We start from the raw sequence: 22,982 nt of genomic DNA, 5'->3' as shown, positions 1-22,982 counted from the left end.
GCCACGCAGAGGGGAAACGACGAGGTGCGTGTCCTCGCTACGCCAGGGAGCGGGCAGAGCTGAAAAGGGAGCGGCAGACAACAGTGATGCTCAACAGGATCTCACGTTTATTATTGAGAAGTGATTAATGGTGAAAAGAAAGGCAACGCCCATTCCTCGTTGGCTTAACAAGAAACTGAAGAAACAGATTCACTACACATTTTACAATATTTCTTTTTTTTTTTGCCCAAAATTCATTTTCCTGTAAACAAAACAAGTTTTTACCACTGTTCTCAGCTTTCAAAATCAAATTAATCCAGGCTTAATCTGTAAATCCGTATAATGCACAAGAACAGAACATTTCTTAGGACTCCTAGTACTTGACTTTGAGTAACAAAGGGTCAGAGAAAAATGAACCACCTTTAAGACACAACCTCATGGACAATTTCTGTTCAATTCTTCTTAGGCCAAAACCCCAACTTCCTTGTGGAATTCCTCCTCTTCCAGGCCGGGGCGGGAAAGAAAAAAAAAACAAAAGTTACTCCACTTTCCGTGGTGGATGTTACAACTCGGTGTTCCAAGTGCAAATGTCAAAACCAGGGGAAGGAGGCGCAAGGGGGTGGAAGGAAGGGAAGCGGCGGGGTTTAAAAATTAGAGAAAAAAAGGCATATGCCACTTACGGACTTTAAAATCCGAAAAAACATAGTAAAAAGACAAAAAAACAAAGCGTATGCTCTGAAATCACAACCAAAGCCAAAAGAAAGGGGACAGTTTTTACCTATACTCTACCTAGAAGGGATTTTTTTTGTTGTTTTTGTTTTTTTAAGTCCTATGTCTTGTGAAATTCCAATACTTTTTTTTTCTTTTAAACTGCAAGTTTGTAAGAGTCTTTTTGAAGTCAATGAAATTAAGAAAAAAAAGTCCTAATTCTCTCCAGGATATTTTTGCTCTTTCTTTCTCTCTCTGAAAGATAGCTGGGATGCAATCTCTGCTGCAGTCTCTGTGGGAGGAATGGCCTTCTACTTGACACGGCCTTGGCGTTCCTGCAAAAGAAAAAGAAGAACACGTTAGCCGAGAGCGATTTTATTCACCGCTTTCACACAGCAGCATTTCAACACGTGGATCTGCGATAGAGGCCTGTCCCATGCGAGCAAAGTCCGAGAAAGAGTATTTTTCTTTGCAAAGGAGGTACTGTGACTGCGTAGGGCTAACGTGACGATGTATTACAGTGCTTGGGTCTACCAGCTCATCACGTTTCCCCTTTACGAGGGCTGTTGATACCACAGCTCCGCTCCCCTTCCTCTCTCCTTGCTCACGGCAGCGTCCTTCAGCAGAGCTACGGGCTCTCCCCAGGACAGGCATCACCAGGCTGCTCCAAGCTAGAGGTTTAACAGCATAAAGAGGAACAGGAAAAAAACAACCAACCAACCAACAACCAAGAAGGACAAACCAAGGAAGAATTGGTGGAAAAAAAGTGAGTCTAGGTCAGTGCTGAAGTTTGCAGCTGCAGCCAGTGTGGGCTGGGAGCGGGGGTGACAAAGCTCCTGGGCACGGACGCGCAGCACCCACAAGACATCTCAGCCATCACCAGGCTGGAAACCAGCAAAGCAGAGCTCTGGGCTGGAGAAGACTTGGGCAGCAGGACTCAGGAGTGCTGTGGGGATCAGGCAGAGCCCCTGCATTGGGGAGAAGGGGGGAGAAGCGAGGAACGAATGCCGGGGCCTGCGGCACAGCTCTGCCTGCGTCCAGCCGCTGCGGGAGCAGGGCAGCCCGGCTCCCTGGGTGTTGCACAGCCCTGCGGCCTCACCTGAGCTCACATGTGAGCACCCAAGCACACTGCAGCTCAAACCTAGGGAGTACTGGCATCTGCCTCGGTCTGCAGGGACTGAAAATAGCCCACAGCTACCAGCAGAACACCTCACCGATAACTCTGAAACCTACTGATGGCATCTCACTCAAAAACCAAGAGGTTCACATGGGTTTCCCACCAACTGCTGCTACCACTCCCTCGGTGTTCATCCACGTCTCTCCTCCAGCACTGAAGGAACACACTGTGCAAACATTTGCACCAAGCTGAACAGGCAGCACAGCCCCAAATACACCCAGGCATCAAGGGCTACCATATCGTCTCCTGTGCCAAGCACCACGGTCTCTTCTCTGTTAAACCCAAACCCAGAAGCTTTGCACACAAGTGGGTCTAGACTATCCCAAAGGGTTAAGAGCCCAGCCCACGTTCAAAGCGCCATTTCCAGATCGTATGACACCACCTCAAAAAATAAAACCTGTCAACAGCTAAAGGGCTCTTGGCTGATGCTCCTGCCTACCTCAACTGCATCTCCTCCGAGCACAGGCAAGTCCCTGCAGTCTCTTGTGTGAAGAGCACTACGGTGTTTTGGCTCTAGCTCCCACGCGCGGCAAGTTCATCGCCACCTAAGCCAGTCCCGAGAGATGCCGAGTCCATCCCGCCTCCACAGCAAAGCAACACCTGCAGTAGGTGCCTGCTGCAGAGCAAGACAATGCGGGTTCCCCCTTGTGTTAACTTATGTCACTTAGAGAGAAGGGACACTGCCAGGGCTCTGACGAACTGAAATCTGGTTGTTTCGGCGCAGGATGCTTCCCTGCGAGTCTGTGGCTGTGTCCCCTGATGGCAAGGCAGCAGCAGAGCTGCCTGCCCATTTCCCCGTGCCCCACGTTAACCTGGTGATCAGAGGCACCTTCCCTTCCACCTCAGCAGCTCGCTGGCAGGGGGAACACGCAATCTCTGCCAGAAGCACGCGGGTTGCTCAAAGATACAACATCCTCTGTCACCACTGCTAAATCCGGGGAGAGCTCGTCTCCGAGAAGCTTCGATCCCGGGCTAACAGCATGTATAGCCATCTATTCTTAGAAACCTTCCCAAAAAGGGAGGCCTTACATCCAGCTCAAAACAATATCCCAGGCTTTGGCAGCCCCTCAGCCATATGTGCACGGTGACCCAAGGAGGCTTCAGCTCCAACTCCTCTGCACGAGCTGGATGGCAAAGCAAGCCCTATGTGATACCATGCACAGATTGCCTTCTGGGGAGAGGGATTAGACGAAGGCACACATTCTCTTCAAGAATATTTGCCCCACATAAGTCCACTTAATTCTCTTCTCCAGTAAGTCTGCCCAAATCTGTTGCAGGTGCTATTCATTGCTAAAAAACACCATTGCACAACAGCAAAAAAAACCCCTACCACAGTGGGAAGCAAAGCCAGTCTTGAACACGAAGTAAAACAAGCACTGCAGGGAAAGCCACAAATCAAAAGGAAGGTGCCAAGCCCTGTTCCTTCTCTGCTGCCTGGCTCAGCAGCCGGCACGTTACATTAAACAAGGACAGATGGCAATGTGACGCATTCCTTCGGGAAGAAGCCGCAACTGCTGGAGCTAATGCCTCCGTCTTCCCAAATGCAGACACAGGATAAGCCGGCTGCCAGGTTCAATCGCCCCTCTCTCCGTCGGCAGCCAGGGCCCATGTCCCAGGCCGGCTGCAGACGGTGGCCGAGGGTCCTACTGATTGCGTCGCCCCATTAGCTGCTCAGATGGACCCCCGATTAGTCACTTCTCCTCCCTGCTGTGAAGGTGAAGCTGCTCCTAAGGTCAGTGTATAGTTAACACAGGGAGCAGGAACCAGGACCCAGCCTCGGTACAAAAGTGACATCCCCACCCAAAATTCCAGTGTGCCAGAACAGAAGGCATCACCTTCAAAAGAGAGGCTAGAGCAGATGTCCCCATGTCCCCAAGCTAGAGAGGGGACCAGAGACATGCCTGAAGTGAACATCTTCGTTTCAGGGTGGATTACAGCCCATTTTTTCTCAATGCAGTCTTCTGTTTAAAACCTCCTGATATTCAACCTCGAAATACTGGCGCAGAACTACCCGCTCCCCTCCATCAGTATCCTAAGGAGTCTGTAACAAAAAAATGCAGCACGACATCTACCCACACCTGCTGCGGGCTCTCGAGGCGCTGACTTCAACACCTACCTCGAGCTGTCCTGTCCTGCCCTGCTCTCCCCTCCATGAAGAGCAAGGCTTTAGGCACAGCCAAGCCTCCACCCCAGGAGATGCAAAGGCAGGCAGCCAAGAGCTCTGCCTGGCCGAGCAGGCACTGCAGAGGGCACTGCTGCCAGGGCTCGATGGCAGGGAAGGAACAGCTCTCTACTCTCCACTCATTTCAATATTGCTTTTCTTGCTCTTCTCTGGCAGATTCACAGCCGCTCTCTTGCATCTCCTCCTGGGAAAGGGGGGTAGCCAGGGCCTGAAGGATTTTTACACCATCTAATCTGCCAGCCCAACTGCAGCGCATGCCATGAACACATCTTGGTCCTCAGGGTGTTGTGGAGTTACAAGGGAGCACCCAAATCACAGCAAAGCAAACAGATCTACCAGAACACATAGCAAAGGTCAGCAGTGTTGCAAACATTCACCCTTCCTGGCTCATCTTCCTCCGAAATCATGGGCTGTGGGATGGTGTAACCCACAGCCCACCCAGCTATGGGACAGCCCAGGAGAAGGCAGAGCAGCATCTGCACACACACGCTGAGCTTTGCTCTGGCATATAGTCCCTGGAGGGCAAAGAGATTCCATCAGAAAATGTTTTATTCTCTTTGGCTGCACTTTCATTAGACACGGGCCACGTCTTATTGATCCACGTGGGAGGAGCAAGACGACACCAGCTCAGACTCTCATCTCCATCTATCAAACCCCTCAGCAAGTGGAGGGGCAGAAGCACCGCAGCCCTGAAATGGCTGAAGCGCAAAGCGATATGCCGATGACTAGAAAGACGCATGCCATTGCTCAAATCAACTGTTGACACCCACACATCACTGCAAGCATGCTTCTGGGCGGGCGGTGTTTAGAGGCACCAAGCTCAGACAAGGCAGGCGTGCGTAAGTAGGAGCCCTCTGCAATCATCCCGCTTAAGCCACTTCAGTCACATCACCGCTGTCCCCGGGGGGCTGCAGCAATGTCACAGCCAGGTCCTGATAATAGCAACTGAACGAGCTGGTGGAAAAGGGCTGGTAGAGAAGGCTGATGAGAGATTACGTTATCTAGTCACACTGTGGGGAGCCAACAACAACAAAAGGCTCAAGAGTTTGTATCGAGAAATGATGACAATAGGTGATAATGCTGCGTATTTGTTCAGAGGCTCTTACCTTGATTAACAACCAAGGTTCAACCTCAATACTCCTCCAGCAAAGGTAGGGATATTATTGCTACACTACAGATGGGGAAATAGAAGACTGTAATCAAAGGGAGGGCCTGGAGAAGAACCAAGAGCATGGCTCCCAGCTGTGCAGCATACAAACCACAGTTTATTTGGACCCATCTGACCTGGAGCACAGTGTAGCAGCCTGAAGACATCAGGCAGGCCAGGAAGCAGTCTCAGTTTCAAACTGAGAAGGTCCTACAAGCAAAAGGCATCACTCGCCCAGTAATTGCCCACAAAGGAAGAGCAGGAGATCGCTTCATGAAAGTTTGGTCTACGCTATCCCAGTATCATTCCCCAAAGGGCTGAGATTCCCAGCAATCAAATACTGGCCTTAAGACACACACATGCAACTCTCGCTCACAGACACCTTGCTCAGCAGCCCAACTCGGCCCACGACACCTGCTTCAACGACGCGGTGTTTTGCTGTTTGAACTCTCCTCCCAACACTGCTGCCTATCGCGCACTGGATGCAATCCTGGCAAACAACGCAGAGGGATTTCCATGCGCCCGTGTCTCCGAGGCAAACATCTGACTTGCCTTACAAATCAGCAGTTACAGCAGCCCATTGCCTCAGACGTGCCCAGCGCAGCCTTCCCAGCAGGATCAGCTCAAGGCATGGTCACAGTCAGCACAAATGATGGACCGATGCATCACTTTCTTATTATGCTCGTCTGCTCCACAAACAGCCTCAGGTCTTAACGGCTTTACAAACCAAACATGAGATTTTCCTGTTGTCAGCATTAGAAAGCCATCAGTTACAGAGGAAAGCTACATCCTAGTCTGCCTCACCTAGGAAAGGGGATAAAAATCAGATACAGTGATCTGGTTATAGTCAGACGTCTTCATCCTACCTCCCATTCACGTAACAGAGCTCACCACCAAGAATGAAGACAGGAGATATGCAAATAAAAGTGACTGTCAGAGCAGAAAAGACCTTTTGTTTTAGAGATCAAAATCTAACGGAGCAAAACTGAACATCCACACAACCCCAGAAGGGGCAAACTCGCATCACTGAAGCGGCATGAGCCAAGCAGGGATGCAACTGTGCCTGGTCAGCCCCTGCAATTCAGACTTTGCCCCCAAAAATGCAGAAGGCAGCAGGAAGCACCAGTGTCCCCTGCCACCACACTGAGCATGCACGGCTGGGCAGTTAGGAAGTTCTGGTTTCCTCTCGAAACGAGAGCACACCGCGGCATTGCTACACGCCAGTCACCTCACCATTTAGTCAGAAGGATATGAAGTCACGGAGAATAAATAAGGAACAGCAAGATGCAATTCTTCAGGCACAGCTGTAAGCCAAAACATGCCTTAACATTAGGGAACTTAAACACCCCAGTGGCCATGCACTTTACATCAGACATTGAATTTCCATGTCAGAGCAACTAGCTTGGGGCTAGGGGTAAGAAGGACACGGAAGAGTGCCGGGACTTTCCCCCTGCAGTGGGTTTTACACAAGCAAGGCGGTCCTAGCTGTCAGATACCAGCAGGCACGCTGCTGTTCCCTAGCATCTTTCAAGGCACCTTTAAAACCGATGCAACCAATTGCAAAGAATGAACTCTTCTCGCTTAAACATCACATTTGATTGCATGAATAAAGCAGCCCAATTCCCAAAACCATTTATAATTGCCCTCCCATAGAGAGCCTTGTCCCACAGAGCAAAACTCATGCAGGAAACAGAATGATGAAAAAGCTAAGAACATACATAAATATTTAGAGCAAAGCAGAGCACGATGACTGGGCTCCCACTAGGGACTGGAACTGGACTTGCTGACTTTGGAGCACAAGCAAAATAACAACGGCACAAGTCCTTTCAAGTCATTAGGACGGAAAAAAAAAATCCTCCTTGTCTTACAGCAGGGAGTTTTTATTCTTCCCTGTCACTACCAGGGACAAGAAGTTTGCCATGTTTCTTTTTGCAGTTTGCCAACACTTCCCACTTGGGCAGCTCAATCTCCCCACTACGGAGCAGGGCACTTGGCTTTGACCTATCCGTCCACACTGAAATCCTCACAAAGCAGGGAAGTTAAGAAACTTAATAGCAAGGACAAAATTAATGGGAATAGTTAACGTGAAAGTTTAAGCAAATAGTGTTGAACTGCATTTACCAGAGGCTCACTCTGAGCATCACACCAGAGTTTTGATCTACACCAGATAACAGATTACTTCTCCTTCTCGTTTGGGTTTACATGAAATGTGTTTCATGACTTTGGTTACCTTAAATCGTAGCTCACGCAGTAAGTAGTAGCACCTGAAAATGAGTGCCACATGAGTCTCTAGAAAAGGAAGGACCCCCACTTTAATGTTTCAAAATCGTCACTGCTGTAGAGTTAACGATGCCTTTGTGCTGTCCTCTGTCACACCACACGAGTGTAATGATCACAAGGACTGAATGATCTTGTGCGGAGAAAACCTGTGGAGCTTCACTGGAACTTGTGGTTCCATATATTCATAAAAGATCTAGAGAAAGGAGTGCATAATGAAGTGACAAAGTTTACCCTGAATAGCTTAATATCATAAGTAATAAAAATAGCAGCTGACCGTGAAGAAATGGAGGACTTTGTGAGAAAAAGCAGCTGAACATTACAGTGAAATTGGTCTGTCTGGTTTAGGTAAATCAAATGACACATGGGAAAAAGCACTGTCCTAACTCGAAGATGACAGGCTCCGAACTGACCATTAACAATGAGAAACATGAGCTCAGGGTTATGATCTGTAACTCCAGCAAAATGCCTACCGTCAAGAAAAGCAAACATCATTCAGAACAGATCATTATGCCTTCACACAAACCCAAGCTGCACCTCTATCCTGAGCAGCACGTAGCTCTGCTCTTCTCTGTCTCCACAGGCATGCAGAAGAAATGGAAAAGAGTCAGAGAAGAGCAACAGGGACGAGCAAAAGACAGAAGGGTTTTCATCCGCAGAGCCACTGTGCTCTAGCTCTTGAGCCTGGAAGAGACACAACTGTAAAAGCAGAGCAGGCACAGAGAGTACATTGAAATCAACAGCTCACCACCTCTTCCAGCACAAGAACTAGGGAGTATCACATGAGGCAGACTCAAAGCAAACCAAAAAGATGCGTTTCTTTACACAACACATAATTAAGCTGAAGAACTTGCTGCCGCAGGATCCTGAGGACGCTCAAGGAATGCATCAACATCTTGGACAAGAAGAGAAATCATGAGCCGTTGAAGACAAAGATACACCCTCTGGGTCAAAGAAATTCCTGAGCCACAAATTCTTAAAGGCAAGGAAAACCTTCAGAGATGGATAAATGTGTGCTTGTGCTGTCCTTACAGGCATTTGCTCTTGACCATGTTATTGCTAGCTGCACATGGAGCTTCTTACTTGGAAAGAGAGAGCAAGGATGCTCGAGCAATGTCCCTCTGCACGTTCATCGGATCTGCAGATCTCGCAGCCAGAAGGGGTGCAACATTAGACTACGCAGACTTATGGTCTGAGCCACTGCAGTTGTTCTTGTGTTTGAGGAAAAAATACTGCCTCCATCCCGAATAAGGCAGAAGAAATACTTCACGCTACAAAAAAACCACACAATATTCTGTATTATGAAAGGACAAGAGATCTATTTGCCTACTTCTGTCAACCATGAAGAGCTGAATTCACAAGCTCAAGTAAAAGAGCCAACACTCCCTATAGTCCTTTGTGTGTACCCCCATTTTATTGCTACTCGAAAGGGAACACATAGCAGTATTCACTGGAACAGTTTTATATTTCAACTTTTTTTTCCCCTTTAAACATATCAAGAACATGGCACCCGAATCAGCTGAACCCCAAACCAGGCTGGCTTGCAACAGCCAAAAGGCTGATGATCAGGACTTCATGATTTCTTAAAAGATTTGCAGATGATGATGGGAAATTCTCTCAATTTCAGATTAAAAAAAAAGTCATTTTACAGGAGATGGCATCAAATTACAAATAACAGAGCTGAGAGAGCAGAGCCTTCCCCGTGTCTACAGCCACACATCGGGAAGGAAACTAAAATAGCGTGGTTTCTTTTCTCCCCAAGATTAGAAACAAAAAGACAATACTAGGTAGATTTTATCTAAGTCTTCTAAACTAGTATTACATTACAAGAAATAGCTCTGCAGTTAACGACAAAAAAAAAGTTCAGCATTGTCCTTTTAATAAAAAGGTTCTAATGATAAGGAACCAGAAATGTAGTCTTCATTTCCAAGTTCTTGCTGCAGAATGGCTTACAAAATCCAAATGCTTTATTATTAACTGCTCAGATGCACTCTTATACATGACTTATACACAATTAAAAAGCCTCATACTGGGCAGCTGGTCACTGGAAGGAGCTACAATCAACTCTCTATCCCAGTCATCAGCTCGGATAATGACAATCCTTGTTAATGGAGACTTCCCTGGGTAACTTTGCTACAGTAAAAGCAGGGTGGCACTGCGCTAGCTGGAAAGCGTCCAGTGTTTTGCACCACTCAAGAATTGGTTTATTAACTCACAAAGCCGTAAGATAGTATAATTACTACCAGGTACAAACAAGAACATCCAGGAAAACGAGAGGGCTCTAATAACTGCAGCAAAAATGATCACACAGTGCAGCAAAATAAGCTTCCTAAATGAATACCTGTCACATAACACTTTACAGGAGACAGAAAAGAAGAAAGTGCCTTCTTTCAGACAGCAAACTGTTACAGAATTATATTTTCGTTAAGAGCAAGTGAGGAACGTTGCACATGAAGCTATTCTTGATGTATCGCATCTATACAAGGCTCATGTATCAATGTACTTCAGCAGTTTTCTTGGGATCCTCATCAGCTTTCAGCAACGTCTTGTGACCCACTGCACTCCTGCACCAGACAGAAAATCCAGGGAACTGAATAGGACCATGCCCTGGTGCTTTCACTGAACAAAACAGCTGGCAAATACTTATCTTCTAAGGAAAACTACTTTTTCAGGAGAAGTAGCTGTTAATAAAATAACCCGAAACACAACGCCTGCGTCAGTAGCTATTAACCTCAGTGTCAGCAAGCTACCCAGAGCTCCTGGGGGAAGGAAAGAGGGAAGGAAAAAAAAAAGAAGTCACCGCTGCTGACATCTTACACACTCCCTTCTCGCATACCAAACCCTCCACGCTGTTTCTAGGGAATTTGCCAGCCACACACATGCAATTTCAACTCAACTGCTGAAGAAAGAACAAAGTCTTTTTTTTTTTTAAATTTAAGACATTCATTTGACATCATTAGTATGTTCATAATGAATGCAATTAACATATTTATAAGAACGATCAGTTCGGAATATTCTGCAACTGGCAGCTGAAATCACCCAGCCAAGGTGAAGATAACCTGGATGGGAGGGAGCAAGAAGCCTTGCCCACACCAAACAGGCAAAAAGTGAGTTGGGAACAAGTTCACGGGAGCAGGATGTGAGAAACTCCCCCTGCTCAAAGCCGTACCTGCAAGAGGTGCACAACCTCCTCGTCGTGTACGGCCTGCACTGCCGCTGGCGAAGAACAGCTCCGAATCCCATTACCAGTCCGAGAAACAACCTTAAACAGTGCATCTCGACAGCTCCTTGAATCGACTTCAATGTTCAAAGTTAACTTTAAACATTGTATTTTATAACATTATATTTTATTATTTTATAATATTAACATAATATATTAAAATTTTAAAGACTGCTAACAAGATATTAACAGTGAGAGGCAGGGCTACGAGGCAAGTGCAACAGGCTTGCTCTTCCACTGCTCAACTTCCACTTTGCTTGCAGTGAAATGGCTCCCAGCTGCTCCCGTTTTACAGATGGGGAAACAAAGTCCCCCATCTTACAGCAATAAACAAGGATTAGAGCACCAGCCAGATCTAAGCCTTCCCTTCCAGTTTTCTCCTGCCTTTAAACAAAGCTAGAACACAACCAAAAATATGCGAGAATGCCTTAAGTGCTTTGTAGCGCTGGCTTAAAGATATTGTAAGAACAAGGCACTCCTTATGTCAAACAGCCAGTACCAAACTACTAGAATAAGCAGTATGGCTTCTGTTTTCTCTATTGCTGGGCAAATATACCAGCACAGACACAAATGTACAGGATTTAAAAGGCCTGGAAATAAACTGAGAGAAACCGAGTGTGTTGCTAAACAGCAGAGGGTATTTGCAGCAAGGAAATTCTGTCCTGGTGCATCAATCAATTAACTTTACTATGGCCAGGATTTGGAGCAGAAAGAGCAAATATCCTTGGGATCACGGGATGAACTGCGCGAGTGCAAGCCATGTTCCCTTGCTCTCATAGGAAACAGTTGCTTTTGCCTGGATATGCAATATCCAGGAACCGAATCTTACAGTCAGAAAGACTGTCCTGTTGGATATGGTAAAACCAGAGCAAATGCAGCACTAGCCAGGATGACGGTAACAGCAGGAGAAAAGTCAGCATACCCCACCCTATAGGAAACATGCTCTCTCCTTCTCTCCGAGATTACAAATTAGGAAGAAAAAAAGAGCTTTGAAGAATACATCAGAAAGCATTTCTTTTTTACAGCAACTGTGAAATAGTCTGCTAGTTTCAAATAGGCTCATATAACACCACTTAGTTTTCCCTTAAATCATATCTTCCAAGGGGGGCAGTGACACTTGCCACTATTAATACTCCTTTAACCAGCAGACAGCGTCAGATGAGACACAAAGCACCACAGTTCTGGAAATAATAGCTCCAGCCTGGCAAATCACACCTTTCGGTTTTGAGGCTGGTATACCTCAGCATGAAAAACCCACACCCCCCCATCCTGCACAGCTCATCCTGACTCAACGCCCACCAAAGTCCCAACACAAAACGTCTCTTGTCAACTCCAAACCTGACAACGGAGCACTCTGGCCCTGGAAGGGACAGGATGGGTTTTCATGGGATATCCTGTCAGTAGCCAAGTACCCCAACCCTGGGCAATGGGAGAAAGAACCAAAATAAACTTCCCTTAGAGTTGACATTTGTTGCTCTTCCAGAACACACAAGCTGTTAACTTCTCACATGCAAGCAGATCACTAAGATCTTTACACTAAGATCACCGAACGTTCTTAGAAACACAAGTGTATTACTATGGGCTAGGGATTTTTGTTGTTGTTTTGTTTTTTTGAACAAAGATAAAAGGGTCCTTACAGGGAGGAATTTGGTGACATGCTCTACCATGAAAGCAGCTGTTATGGGTTTCAAGAAGTCCTAACCTGCTTCAGGTAAGATTGCCCTGGGAGTCAGCTTCATCATTTTAGGTCAGGAGAACATCCAAACCTTGTAAAAAACTGGATTAGTAGAGCAAAGCAAGACACTCAAAAGAAATGGAGATCAGTCTCTGAGGACAAGGTGGGCACAGGCGACAGAAAAGGACAAGCAAGAGCATGATTTCAGTGTTTTCAACACCAAACCATCTTCCCTCTTTCACCGGCCAAAGGGAAGAGCATGAACACTAACCAAAGCATTTTTCCATGTGATTTCTGGGAACTATTTTAGGGAATTCTGAAGAAGTGACTCTAACAGTGACAAGTATAAAAGAATATTCAAGAGTTCCCAGGTTTTCACAAGAGCTCATCCACCTGCTCAGGCAGCAAGCAGGAATCAAACTGCAAATCAGACAAAGGTTTAGGCGAGTTGAAGCCAAGTGAAACAATTGTAGCTTGCGAGAGAAGTTCAAAACAAGCCAAACCTTGAGACATTTAAGCTTCAAGGAACAGGAATGCAGAACATTAACATCTCACAGCCATCCAAAGACTGGTGGCAGAGACAAAGAGCTGGTAGCAATGGGACACAAAAGCAGCTTCGCAGGCAGGGAGCTGCGGGCAGGGAGCTGCACGACCGGCTGCTGCCAGAGCAGTGTTTTAACTTTCCAGTGCCTCAACTCTGGTTTCTGATATATTTTTTAATCTAAGTGCTTACCTGAGATGCTTCAAGGCAGACATAGCATGGCTTGGGTTTTTTTGCCACCCACAGTCTCAGGGTAACCATCAGCATTCACTCCAGGGGAAAAAAAAAAAACCAACCAACCCCTCCTTGAGGCAAAATGACTGCTTCTCAATGAAACCATGAAAGAGCAAGTTACAGAAACCTCAACCATCTTCAAGGCTGCGTCAGCAAGCAATCAAGGAGGTCAAACTGTTGCTGAAAGAAAGACCAAGTCACTTCCTCCGTGCCGGATGTGACAGGGCAGGGGCCCTGAGCATGCAACAATGAGTGAGTCAATGGTAAAACGCAAACACCAACTATCTACAAGACTCCATCCTTGCCTATGAATTCCAGAGACATATGACTAAGTTCCCTTTCAAAGAATAAATGTTTTCCTAATCGACCGCTTCTGCACTGGAGTGCCACACTGCAACTCAAACATCACTAGGGAGGAGGCGCTGGCGCACTGAACGTCGACCCTTTCTGCTTCTGACCCTCATACGCTCGCACGTCCCAAAGAAACTGAAGCAAGCAGGGGAGGAGACTTCAAAACACAATTGAAAAGATGAATAAAGATGGTTTACAGTTTTAAGAAAATTGCTCAGCCACATTTTTAATACCTTAACCGATTTGCAGACATTACAAGCAACTTGCAAACACAGCAGCCTGCCAGCAGAAGAGACCATCGGGCTGTCCACCTTTCCCCCAGCCTTCCCCACTCTGTTGCTCTTCCTTCCACTTGCTACCCACTTACATTTACCCAGTATTAACTCTTCTCATCCATCCAACCCCCACCTGCCCTCCGACAGCACTTCTCCCCTCCCCTGCGTTCTCCCACTGCGCCAAGGTCTGCCCCTCTCGCACTGCAAACTGTTGCTCCCCAAAGTCAGATCTGGAGCATATGAGAAGTCGCACTTCCTAAGATGTCCTGCACAGACTAGATTTCTGACGTGCATTCAAAACCTCAGTTAGTAAAAGAGAAATCACCACTTCAGTACAGGCTGGATACCAAGCGGAACAATTTTAGGATGCGAAGTCACACAAAATATTCAGGGTCTCAGAAAAATGAAGTTTACACCTCCACCCCTTGCAATGTATTCCTCCCTTACAGATTGTCTTCAAGCAGTGTTAAGTGCTAGGGTATCAGTTGCAAAACGTGACCACCTTTGTGTATGGGTGATGCCATTTATACAGACAATGCTCCAAGTAAAATATAGAAAAAGAAAAAATTAAAAACTGCATTCACTGTCATGGTGAACAGTTGCAGCTCCTGATTCAGTTCTTCAACTGTTGGGTGGAAAATTCCCCATTGCTGAAACTAAAGAGATCATCAGAAAACTTGGCAAACTACCAGAAAGCTATGCTAATGCTAATTTGTAATTACTGTTTTGATCAAATATAAGCAAGACCCCTATTGTGGGGAAGGTCGGCCACAGGTGACTAACACAGCTGTACCCAGGTAAGATTCAAGGCCCACTGGTCACCGAATTTTGGGCAGAATTTTCAATCAGCAATCCTCTCGTTAACAAATCAATGATGACAGCAGGCTTCGAGCCGACAGACCCAAGCAGCAAGCCAGCGCAGCCGCAGGCAGGCAGCGAGCACGGCTCACGTGCCACGCTGCTGGGCAGTGCCCACGCAGGCGACAGCCCGCCGGCTTCAAACACAGCCGAGCTCGCTGCCAAGAGGAACAGAATGACCCACTCCACGTCCACCGGAGAGAGGACAAGTAGTCACAGACTTAAATTGCAGCAAGGGAGATTTAGGCTGGGCATTAGACAAAGCCTTCTAACAGGAAGGATAATTAAGCGTAGGAATAGATTGCCTGGGGAGGGACAGGAACTGCCATTATTGAAGGTTTTACAAGTGGTGGGAAACATCTGTCATGCTGACCCCACTTTGGGTAGGGGGTGGATTAGGCAGCCATTCAAAGACCCAGCTCTGTTTTCTAACAACTCCCCAAACCCCCCACTGATCTCCTACTTTACACTGTTCCGATGCAGGAGCTGACAATAGCACAGAAATAAATTTTGTTTAGAATACAGTACTCGGGGAAGGCTGAGATTTAGAGCAACTGAAGGGCAGTCGACCGCAGGCAGGGCCCGGGCAAGCCTCCTCAGACCGCTCTGCCGGGGTGCTGGCACCCATTTCCACCCCAAACAGGGGCTGCCATTTGGGTAGCGGGTTCCACACGCGAGCACACAGCTAGCCAAAAAGCAGCCTGATGCCCACCAAGCTTGCTCACAAGCCCACGCCTTCAGGCCCCGGGTTTAGTCCGGTGCGAGGCAGCCCTCCTTCATCTCCTTGCCCCACAGGACTTCGCCGAGACAGACAAACAAGTTACCTTTTTAACATTTTCCTCCTCCTCTTGGCGTTTCTCATAGTGTGAGAAGTCATCAAAGATGGAGGTGGTGTGCTTGTAGGTGGCAATGATTTTCAACACCTGCTTAGCCTTTTCCAGAGGCACCTCCTGAGTGTCCCTGGAGTTGGTCACTGGTTTATTCTCGTTGTTCTCTAGGCGGATGTGCCGCAGCTGGCTGTTGGGAACGTCCTTCACAAAAATCCACCTGACATCAAAACGTCCCTTCCACTTGTCCTGGGACCACACACCCGCACACGTGTTATAGTCCACAGCAGATTTCATTTCTGCTACTCCGCAGAAGTGACCACTACCGTTGACACTGAACAGTAAGTAAACGGGGCCCTTCCCGTTCATGGAGCGATAGGCGGCATCCAGTCTCTTGTTGCCGTGCTCTGTACTGCACCAGATGTTATATTTAATGGAACGGTGGATATCGTCCTCAGAGTAACTCTTAATGATGAAAACCCGGCCATGTTTTGGGTTCCAGTCAAAATCCTTGGGGTTGTAGTTGTTGATGGATCTCAACTTCTCCAAGACCGGGTGCGGCTCTGAAGCAGCAGAACCAGAACTGGCCTGAGACTGTCCCACTCCGTTACCGTCCACGCCGTTTTGACCGAACCCGTTGCCGCGATTACGAGGGGCAACCCAGCGGGTGGGCTGAGCCGCCTGCTGCGGCACGGGCAGCTGGGCCGGCTGCGGCGGCGGTGGGGGCAGCGGCTGGGGCTGCTGCCCACTTGAAGCCTGTGCCACCGGTGGGCTGTTATTGATCTGCTGACCCACGGGCTGGGGGGACACCTGGGCTGGCTGCTGACCAATATTCTGAACTAAAGCCTGCGACGGGGCTTTTGCCACCGGCCCTTTGTTATCCCAAGTTCCAATATCCATGTTATGTTTTATCGGAGGCGGTGGAAGACTCGAACCTGCAATGCCATTCTTGGTCTTCAGCTTGGGCTGCTGCTTAGCCGGTTTGCTAGCGATGTCAGCCCAGGAGGTCGGCTTTGGAGGAGCGATAGTAGCTGGAGGCAAACTGTTAGATGCCACGATATTACTAGTAATGGATCCGCTACCGACAGCCGAACCAACGACTTTCGGAACGCTGCTTGCAACGTCTGTGCTGCCCAGCTTCAGGGCTGCCATCCCTTGGTCGATGGTGTTCATGCCAGGAGCCTTGTTCAGAGTCTCATTAGCAAAGGCAGATTGCCCGTCAATCATCGCTCCACCCAGCGAGCTAGGGGCATAGGCGTAATTGCTACTATAGCCAGAGCTTTGAGTGGATTGTCCCTGAGAACTGTTATTCCCCCAAGCTGAAAAGTCAATCCCACTTGGAAAGAAGTTAAAGCCGTGCTGCCCGAGAAATGGAGTGCTGCCAAGGGCCCCTGGCTGCCCGAACATTGCGTCTGGGAGAAAGTGAGGCTCCCCGTTGCTCAGCTGTCCGTAGGAGGTTAGGTAGGGCATGGGTGGGTCACCCCCCGTAGACCAGGCAGCTTCGCCTAAGGAGTAGGAGAATCCAATGGAGGGACTGTAGTAGTTCGGTAAGTAGGAATCGGACATTGCAGTGTATGCATTATTCTGAAAAAAAAAACCCAAAAAACAACAAAACAGAAAATAAGCACTGAATAGTTAGAATGAGTTGAACACATTTCAAGGCACCAGGAATAAAAGCCATCTCAGACTTCCCCTGCCCCACCCCTCCCTACCTTAGGGCTGGGCAGATAAACAGGCCTGGCCTTGAAACACCTCCTTTGTTAGAAGTGCTCTAAAAACTGTTCCATTGCCAGAAAGATTAAACACAAAGGCTTAGCAAGCTTCCCGTGCTCAGATGGGAGCGCACTGTCTTCCTGATGGACAATGTGGGACTGGACACCAGACTGCCCCAGAGCTTCTGCTCAGGATACAAAACCAGTATCTTACCTAGCATCCAAATATTATCTTCTACTTTTTGTAGCTACTACCAAAGAGGGCTTTTCTTGCCTGGGTAACGTATGTATCCGCCTTAATTTTGCTGTTTGAGGGGGGGTTTTGGGGAAAGGACTCGGAGAGAAGTGGAATATGGAGGAAAAAGGTCCAGTGGAAGCACACTGCCAAAATCACAAACATCCCTAATTGTCTTCTTTAGTCCCTCCCTTAAACTTATTACCCATGACAACAGCTTTATCCCTACAACTTAAGTTTCAGAGCTCAAAATATTCCAAGAACTTGCAAACGAACAGGGATTTAAAGCCTCATCCTCAAAACACAAACTGCTCCAGTGCTGCAGGCACATACTAAAAAATACCTGAAAATCAATAGGGTTTCAACAGGAGCCTTTTATAGCTCGGTGACAGCAGCAGCACAAGAAAGCAGGCTTCAAATTCAGAGAGGAAAAAAAGCTGCTCCGTGCCTTGGTCTCCCTTTTAACATCCAAGTAGCCTTTAGGTTACGAAAACAAATGCCTAATTTTACAATTAGGGAACTCTCGGACATCACCAAGATTTGCTTACATGAAAAACATCTGTCATTTTGCATTCAAACCAATGCTCCCTCCAGGGAGCGGTTAAAGCCACGCTAATGGACATTATCATCCAGTAATTTGAACCTGTGTGCAGACAGCCTCGTGCTATACAGCCGCTTACATGCCAACCCAATGTAGATGAGATCAAAGTCAGGTTCAGTTCCCATTTAAAAGCTTGGCTTGCAGCAGGCTCTACTCCATTTTTCGTTGAATCATGTTTTCACCTGCCAAGTGCAGCTCCCAAAGGACTTCATGCCATACTGAAATCTATGGAGGCTCTCAAGATGGCTCTGGCACCCTCCAGAAATAGCTGGTTTGCCTCTCCACCTTCCACTGAATTAAAGGAAAGCAACAGGTTTGGGGCTAACCCAGCCTCAACTTTACAAAAATGGATAGGAATTATTTAACAGAATGTGTTCAGAGACAAGGTTTGCTTTGTTGTGTAAAACACTCAAAAGCTTTCTGTGGTACTTCATGGTGTGGATGCCTGAAAACTCAGAGACATTCTCTCCAGCCTTTCCGTTTTCCCAAATAAGTGGTCCCAAAAGCAAATTAGTAACAAAACTAACTCTTATCCAGGGTACAGTTTTACTAATTGAGGAACTCAGTCCTGCTAAACCCAAACCAATGAACAACCTTCAGGGCTCAATTTGTCCCAAAGCACGAATACTGACACTGACTAATTTGTAAGCCAAATGAAGGAACTTAAAAATATTATTATTTTGAACCAGCAAAGTCTCTTCAAAAGATAACCCCCCAATTATAAGAGTTACAATATACTGTCCTGGAAATTAGCTTTAATGGAACATAAACGTGCTGGCCCATACCTAAAACCTGAGCCCAGCAGGCAGAGTAGCACTTTCCTCTCCGCGGGCTTCTCCCTCAAAGCGCACAAAGCACGTCACTGCCAGGTGAAAACCTGTCCCCTTGTCACCTCAAAATATTTTCTTACATACCGTTATATGTTTAACTTCATGAGATACTTTAACCTAGTCTGTATTAAGCTATTACCTGGAGAGTATTCACCAGCTATACTCACGTAGTAAGGAGGGAGCACAGGAGTTAAACAACAGTTGAGCACTGCCAGCTCAAAGCAGATTTAAGACAGGCCCGCTGCTGTTCACTACCCGAATGTCTAGAACTACGCTTCGCTATCAAACACGCCACCTCGCTCCGCTACCCTGCACTCGCACAACTGACACAGTTACTGATTAGTATGCAAATAAAACTTCACCGGCTTTTAATTCTCTCCAATGACTAAGACTTTTTGTTACAGCTATTTCCTCAAATTCACTATTCCTCTTCACCTCAAGACTAGAACCAGGGTTTAAGCTTACTTACTGTTGCTGTTGAGCTTTTGTTTTTTAAACTGTTGAAGAATCACTTACTGTGTACCTGAGCTTTAAAATACACGGTAACCTAATTTACTAGGCTGACAAGCTAGTAACAGTCACACCTGCAACAGGAGCTCCTGAATGAAGAGACATGAAACCTTATGACTTGTTACCCAGTGCTTGCGTGGAGAGCTCAGAAAGCAATTTCAGAAACCACTCGCATTACCCTGCAGCAGTGGGCTGCATTTAATTCATTTTTCAGAGCCTTATCTGTAACACCCTTTCCCATCTTCAGAAAAGAGGCGCACACTTCGATACCTTTGTATTTTTGAATCTGGCCCGTCGGCTCAGCAGAGCCACGGTCCCCTCCAGACTGAACCCTAGGGTTTTGTTTTCTACTGTATTGAGTATCAAAACACGGATGAGAGCTGACAAGCAACTCAGCATGGAGAGAAACTGAGATAAAGTCACCCTAAAATTTCATTCAAAGTTAACACAGCGGTTTTGCCTCACTCCTGCTGAATTTCTAAAGCAACCGCTCTGCTCCACCTCCTGGGGCACGCTCCAATCACTTCCTTGTTTTTAAAAAGTATTTTTACCAGTGTGGCACACACAAAAAGAAACTAAATATTCAGAAGTTCTTCACCAAACATGCAAAATCAGGTAAAATATCGTGTTGCTTCTATAGCATTATAGTAACCTTCATTCTCTTTAGGAGAGGTAAATAAAACTACACTTTGCAGGAAATACTTCCACACTCAAAAGGAAGCTGGAAATTGGTGGTGTTAATTTCTGGGATAGAAAAAAAAACCACCATTAAATGACAGCTACTAGGAAAGTAGCTAGTTTTATTCAAGACTTGAGAAAGTAATCACACTCTCTCGCCCTATGCAGGTCAAATTTAAGCTTGTAACTTTTTAGGGAGCTGAATGCAGTAAGTTATCTTAATGGACAGGCTGAATTCTGAAGATTATGAACAGCTGACAGGACCTTAAAGAAGATTTTTAGCCTCATATCTTTAGCACAAACTAGGAAAATACTTGTTGAAAATGTAACTGAGACAGAAACCTGTCCTTGTGTTCCAATAAAACATGCATCACTTCTCCGAAAAAAATACACCGACGAGTAAAAACGATCGAAAAAATACAGAAAGGGAAAACCAGAACAGCTTATTTTTCCTAATCACAACTGGAGAGGAAAGAGGAGCCAAGAGAATGAACTAACTGCTCCAGTGCTACTACAGATGTTTATCTATAATGCTTACTTGCACCATCTAATCAGCTGAACTCCATCTGTTATGTGTCACTCTCCTACTGCTCATTAAGAAAAACAAACAAAAACCAGCTAACAGCGGAGCTAATCTTAAATAGAAAGTTAAGAGGAAAAGTATCTGGAAGTCTGACTTCCAGGAGCTGATCACAAGCTCTCCCAGCTCGACTTGTAACTAAAGTTCTCAGAAAGTCCTAACAGCCTTTATCACATATGTGTTCCGTGGGGGTTTTTTTGGTGAAAAATAGAGAAAACCCCATGACACGCATTTTCAGTTTACTTGGCAGGGAGATAAGAACATTGATAGTATCCTCCAAAAGCCCTCAGAGCATAACTGCATCGTGTGAAGCAATTTCACAACGCAATACAGCGTGTCTCCTCGAATGGCGAAAAGAACCAGAAACCAGCAAGGAAACAAGGTCATAACAGTAAAACTGAAAGAGCAGAAATGGTAACTTCAAGACAGTCACGCCGAAAAAAATGAGCTGAACACCAACTGTAGGAAGCCCTTACATCCCCAAAAAGTTGCTAAAACCTTTATACTTCACCCATCACAGCCTCATGGGTTTTGGTGGTTTTGGCCTGGAGAAAGGCACGTATAGAAGAGCGTCTTACGATAAGAAAGCCGGCAAACATCCAAACACAGTAAGTAGAGATGGGGAAACGCAAGGATGCCAAATTCGCCCTTGCTAAAGAGCAGCAGGAAGCCCCCGGGCTGTTAGCAGGTCCCCTCCGTTAGCAGGTACTCTTACTCACCGGCCGGGCCTGGGGACTCAAGTAGGGTTCAAAGTCATCATCATTTAACCCATCCTTCTGATGAACAGATCCGTTTTGCACTGAGGAGAAGATTTAGAGCGTTAGAAAGGACTCTGCCGATAAACTCGAACACTTACTAACTTAAAGTATTTAGAGACAGACCTTAAGATACACCTACCCCCCGCTAGTTGTAACACGCCGTGCTCAGCCCAACACAGAGCGGAAAGGCGCTTCACCACCGCGCAAACGCTCTCCTAACTGCAAACTTTCCCCAGCCCCAGAAACGACGGCGGGCTTCGCAGCTCCCGGTTCGGTTTTCTCCCAGCCACTCCGCTGCGGGAAGGCACACGGACCCGAGGATATGCCCGGCAAATTTCGGAGGCGATCCTCCCCGTCCCTCCCCCGCGGACACGCTCCCCAAAGGCGCAACTTCCCCGCGGGATCCCCGCTCCGCCGCAGGATCCCCCATTCCCAGCCCTCCCCGCCGCCCCCGGGCTCTCACCTTTGTTGCCTTGGCCCTTGGGTCTCTGGCGCGGCGGCGCGGCATGGAAAGAGAGAGGGAGAGCGGTGAGTCAGGGGGGGCGAAGCGGCCCGGCGCGGGCGGGGAGCCCGGCGAGGCGCGGCCCGGCCTGGCGGGGGGAGGCCGGGCCGCGCCGCGGCACAATGGAGGCGCGGCCCTGAGGTGGGGGCGGGGGGGAAGGCCGCGGCCGCCGCCCGCCCTGGCCCGGCCCGCGCCCCCGCCGCTAGGCCCCGAGCCGCGGCCTCGCCTAGCGGGCCAGGCCCGGCGCCGCGAGGGGGAAGGCCGGGCGGTGGCGGCGGGGCTCCTACCTGCTCCAGGAGGCTGCTGGCCGACATGGCTCCGCGGCGGGGCTGCTGGCGGGGCGGGGTGGGGCGGGGCAGCGGGCGGCGGCGGCGGCTTTGTCCGGGCGCGGGCGCGGCGCGGCTGCCTGGCGGACTCCGACTCGCCCGCGGCGGCTGCCTGGCTGGGGCGACGCTCTAGCCACCCCCTCGCCTCTCCTTCCGGCCCGCGTCTATGGCCCAGGCCCGCCGCCTCGCGCCCACACGCGCTCCCCGGGCGTCACGCGGCACCGCGCGCGCGCCGCGCTCCCAGGCACAATGGCGGGGGGGTGCGGGGGGAGCGCGGTGCATGACGGGCAGGCGGAGGACCGGTGGGATCAGCGCCCCCTCGCGGCCGGGCGCGGGAGCGCAGGCGGGGGGGCGGGGGGGGGGGCGGCGTTCTTAAAGGGCCAGGCGCCCCTGCTGCCCAGCCCCGCTTTTCCAGCAAAAAATGGCAAATCCGCGGCCCGGCTGAGCCCCCCAGCTCTGCTCCGTCGCACCCCGAGATCTGAGCTCCCCCCGTCCCCGTGCTCAGGGCCTGGCCCCCAGCCCGGCCCCCCAGGGCGTGGGGGGACCAGGGCCCGTCACGGCCCGCCGGGACCCCCCGGGCAAGGGGCTCCCTGGGGGCCAAGCCCGACGCCCGAGGGGCCGGGAGTGGATGCGAGGCGGGGGAGCGCAGCCTGCCCAGCCCCTGCCCCTTTCCCGGCCACGAGAGGGGCGCAGCTGGGGCAGGGAAGGACCTGCTGTGAGCCCGGAGTGGGGGGAGGGGGGGTCCCCAAAAGGACCCCGTCCCTCCCCAGTCAAGGGGCTGCCTGCACGGGGCAAGCCG

General features: G+C 48.6%; 1 protein-coding gene across 1 annotated transcript; it reads right to left on the bottom strand.

Annotated features, from left to right (window-relative positions):
- Positions 1-84: 84 nt before the first annotated feature.
- On the bottom strand, positions 85-22,433 carry YTHDF2 (YTH N6-methyladenosine RNA binding protein F2). The gene is made up of 5 exons (XM_072885163.1): positions 22,145-22,433; positions 21,819-21,843; positions 21,317-21,396; positions 15,449-17,035; positions 85-1,022 (listed from the first exon to the last, which is right to left on the bottom strand). Exons 1-5 carry the CDS (start codon positions 22,169-22,171, stop codon positions 999-1,001), a joined length of 1,743 nt encoding a protein of 580 aa, XP_072741264.1. The 5' UTR covers positions 22,172-22,433; the 3' UTR covers positions 85-998.
- Positions 22,434-22,982: the final 549 nt, after the last annotated feature.

The sequence above is a fragment of the Ciconia boyciana genome, chromosome 21, assembly GCF_034638445.1.
Source record: "Ciconia boyciana chromosome 21, ASM3463844v1, whole genome shotgun sequence".
NCBI classification, from domain to species: domain Eukaryota; kingdom Metazoa; phylum Chordata; class Aves; order Ciconiiformes; family Ciconiidae; genus Ciconia; species Ciconia boyciana.
This window is presented reverse-complemented; position numbering and strand designations above follow the sequence as displayed.

Coding starts and splice junctions, on each gene's coding strand:
- YTHDF2 (XM_072885163.1), bottom strand. CDS start 22,171: ATGTCGGCCAGCAGCCTCCTGGAGCAG. Junction 21,844..22,144: donor CCAGCAGCCTCCTGGAGCAG/GTAGGAGCCCCG, acceptor CCGCCGCGCCAG/AGACCCAAGGGCCAAGGCAA. Junction 1,023..15,448: donor AGGAGGAAAATGTTAAAAAG/GTAACTTGTTTG, acceptor TTTCTTTTGCAG/GAACGCCAAGGCCGTGTCAA.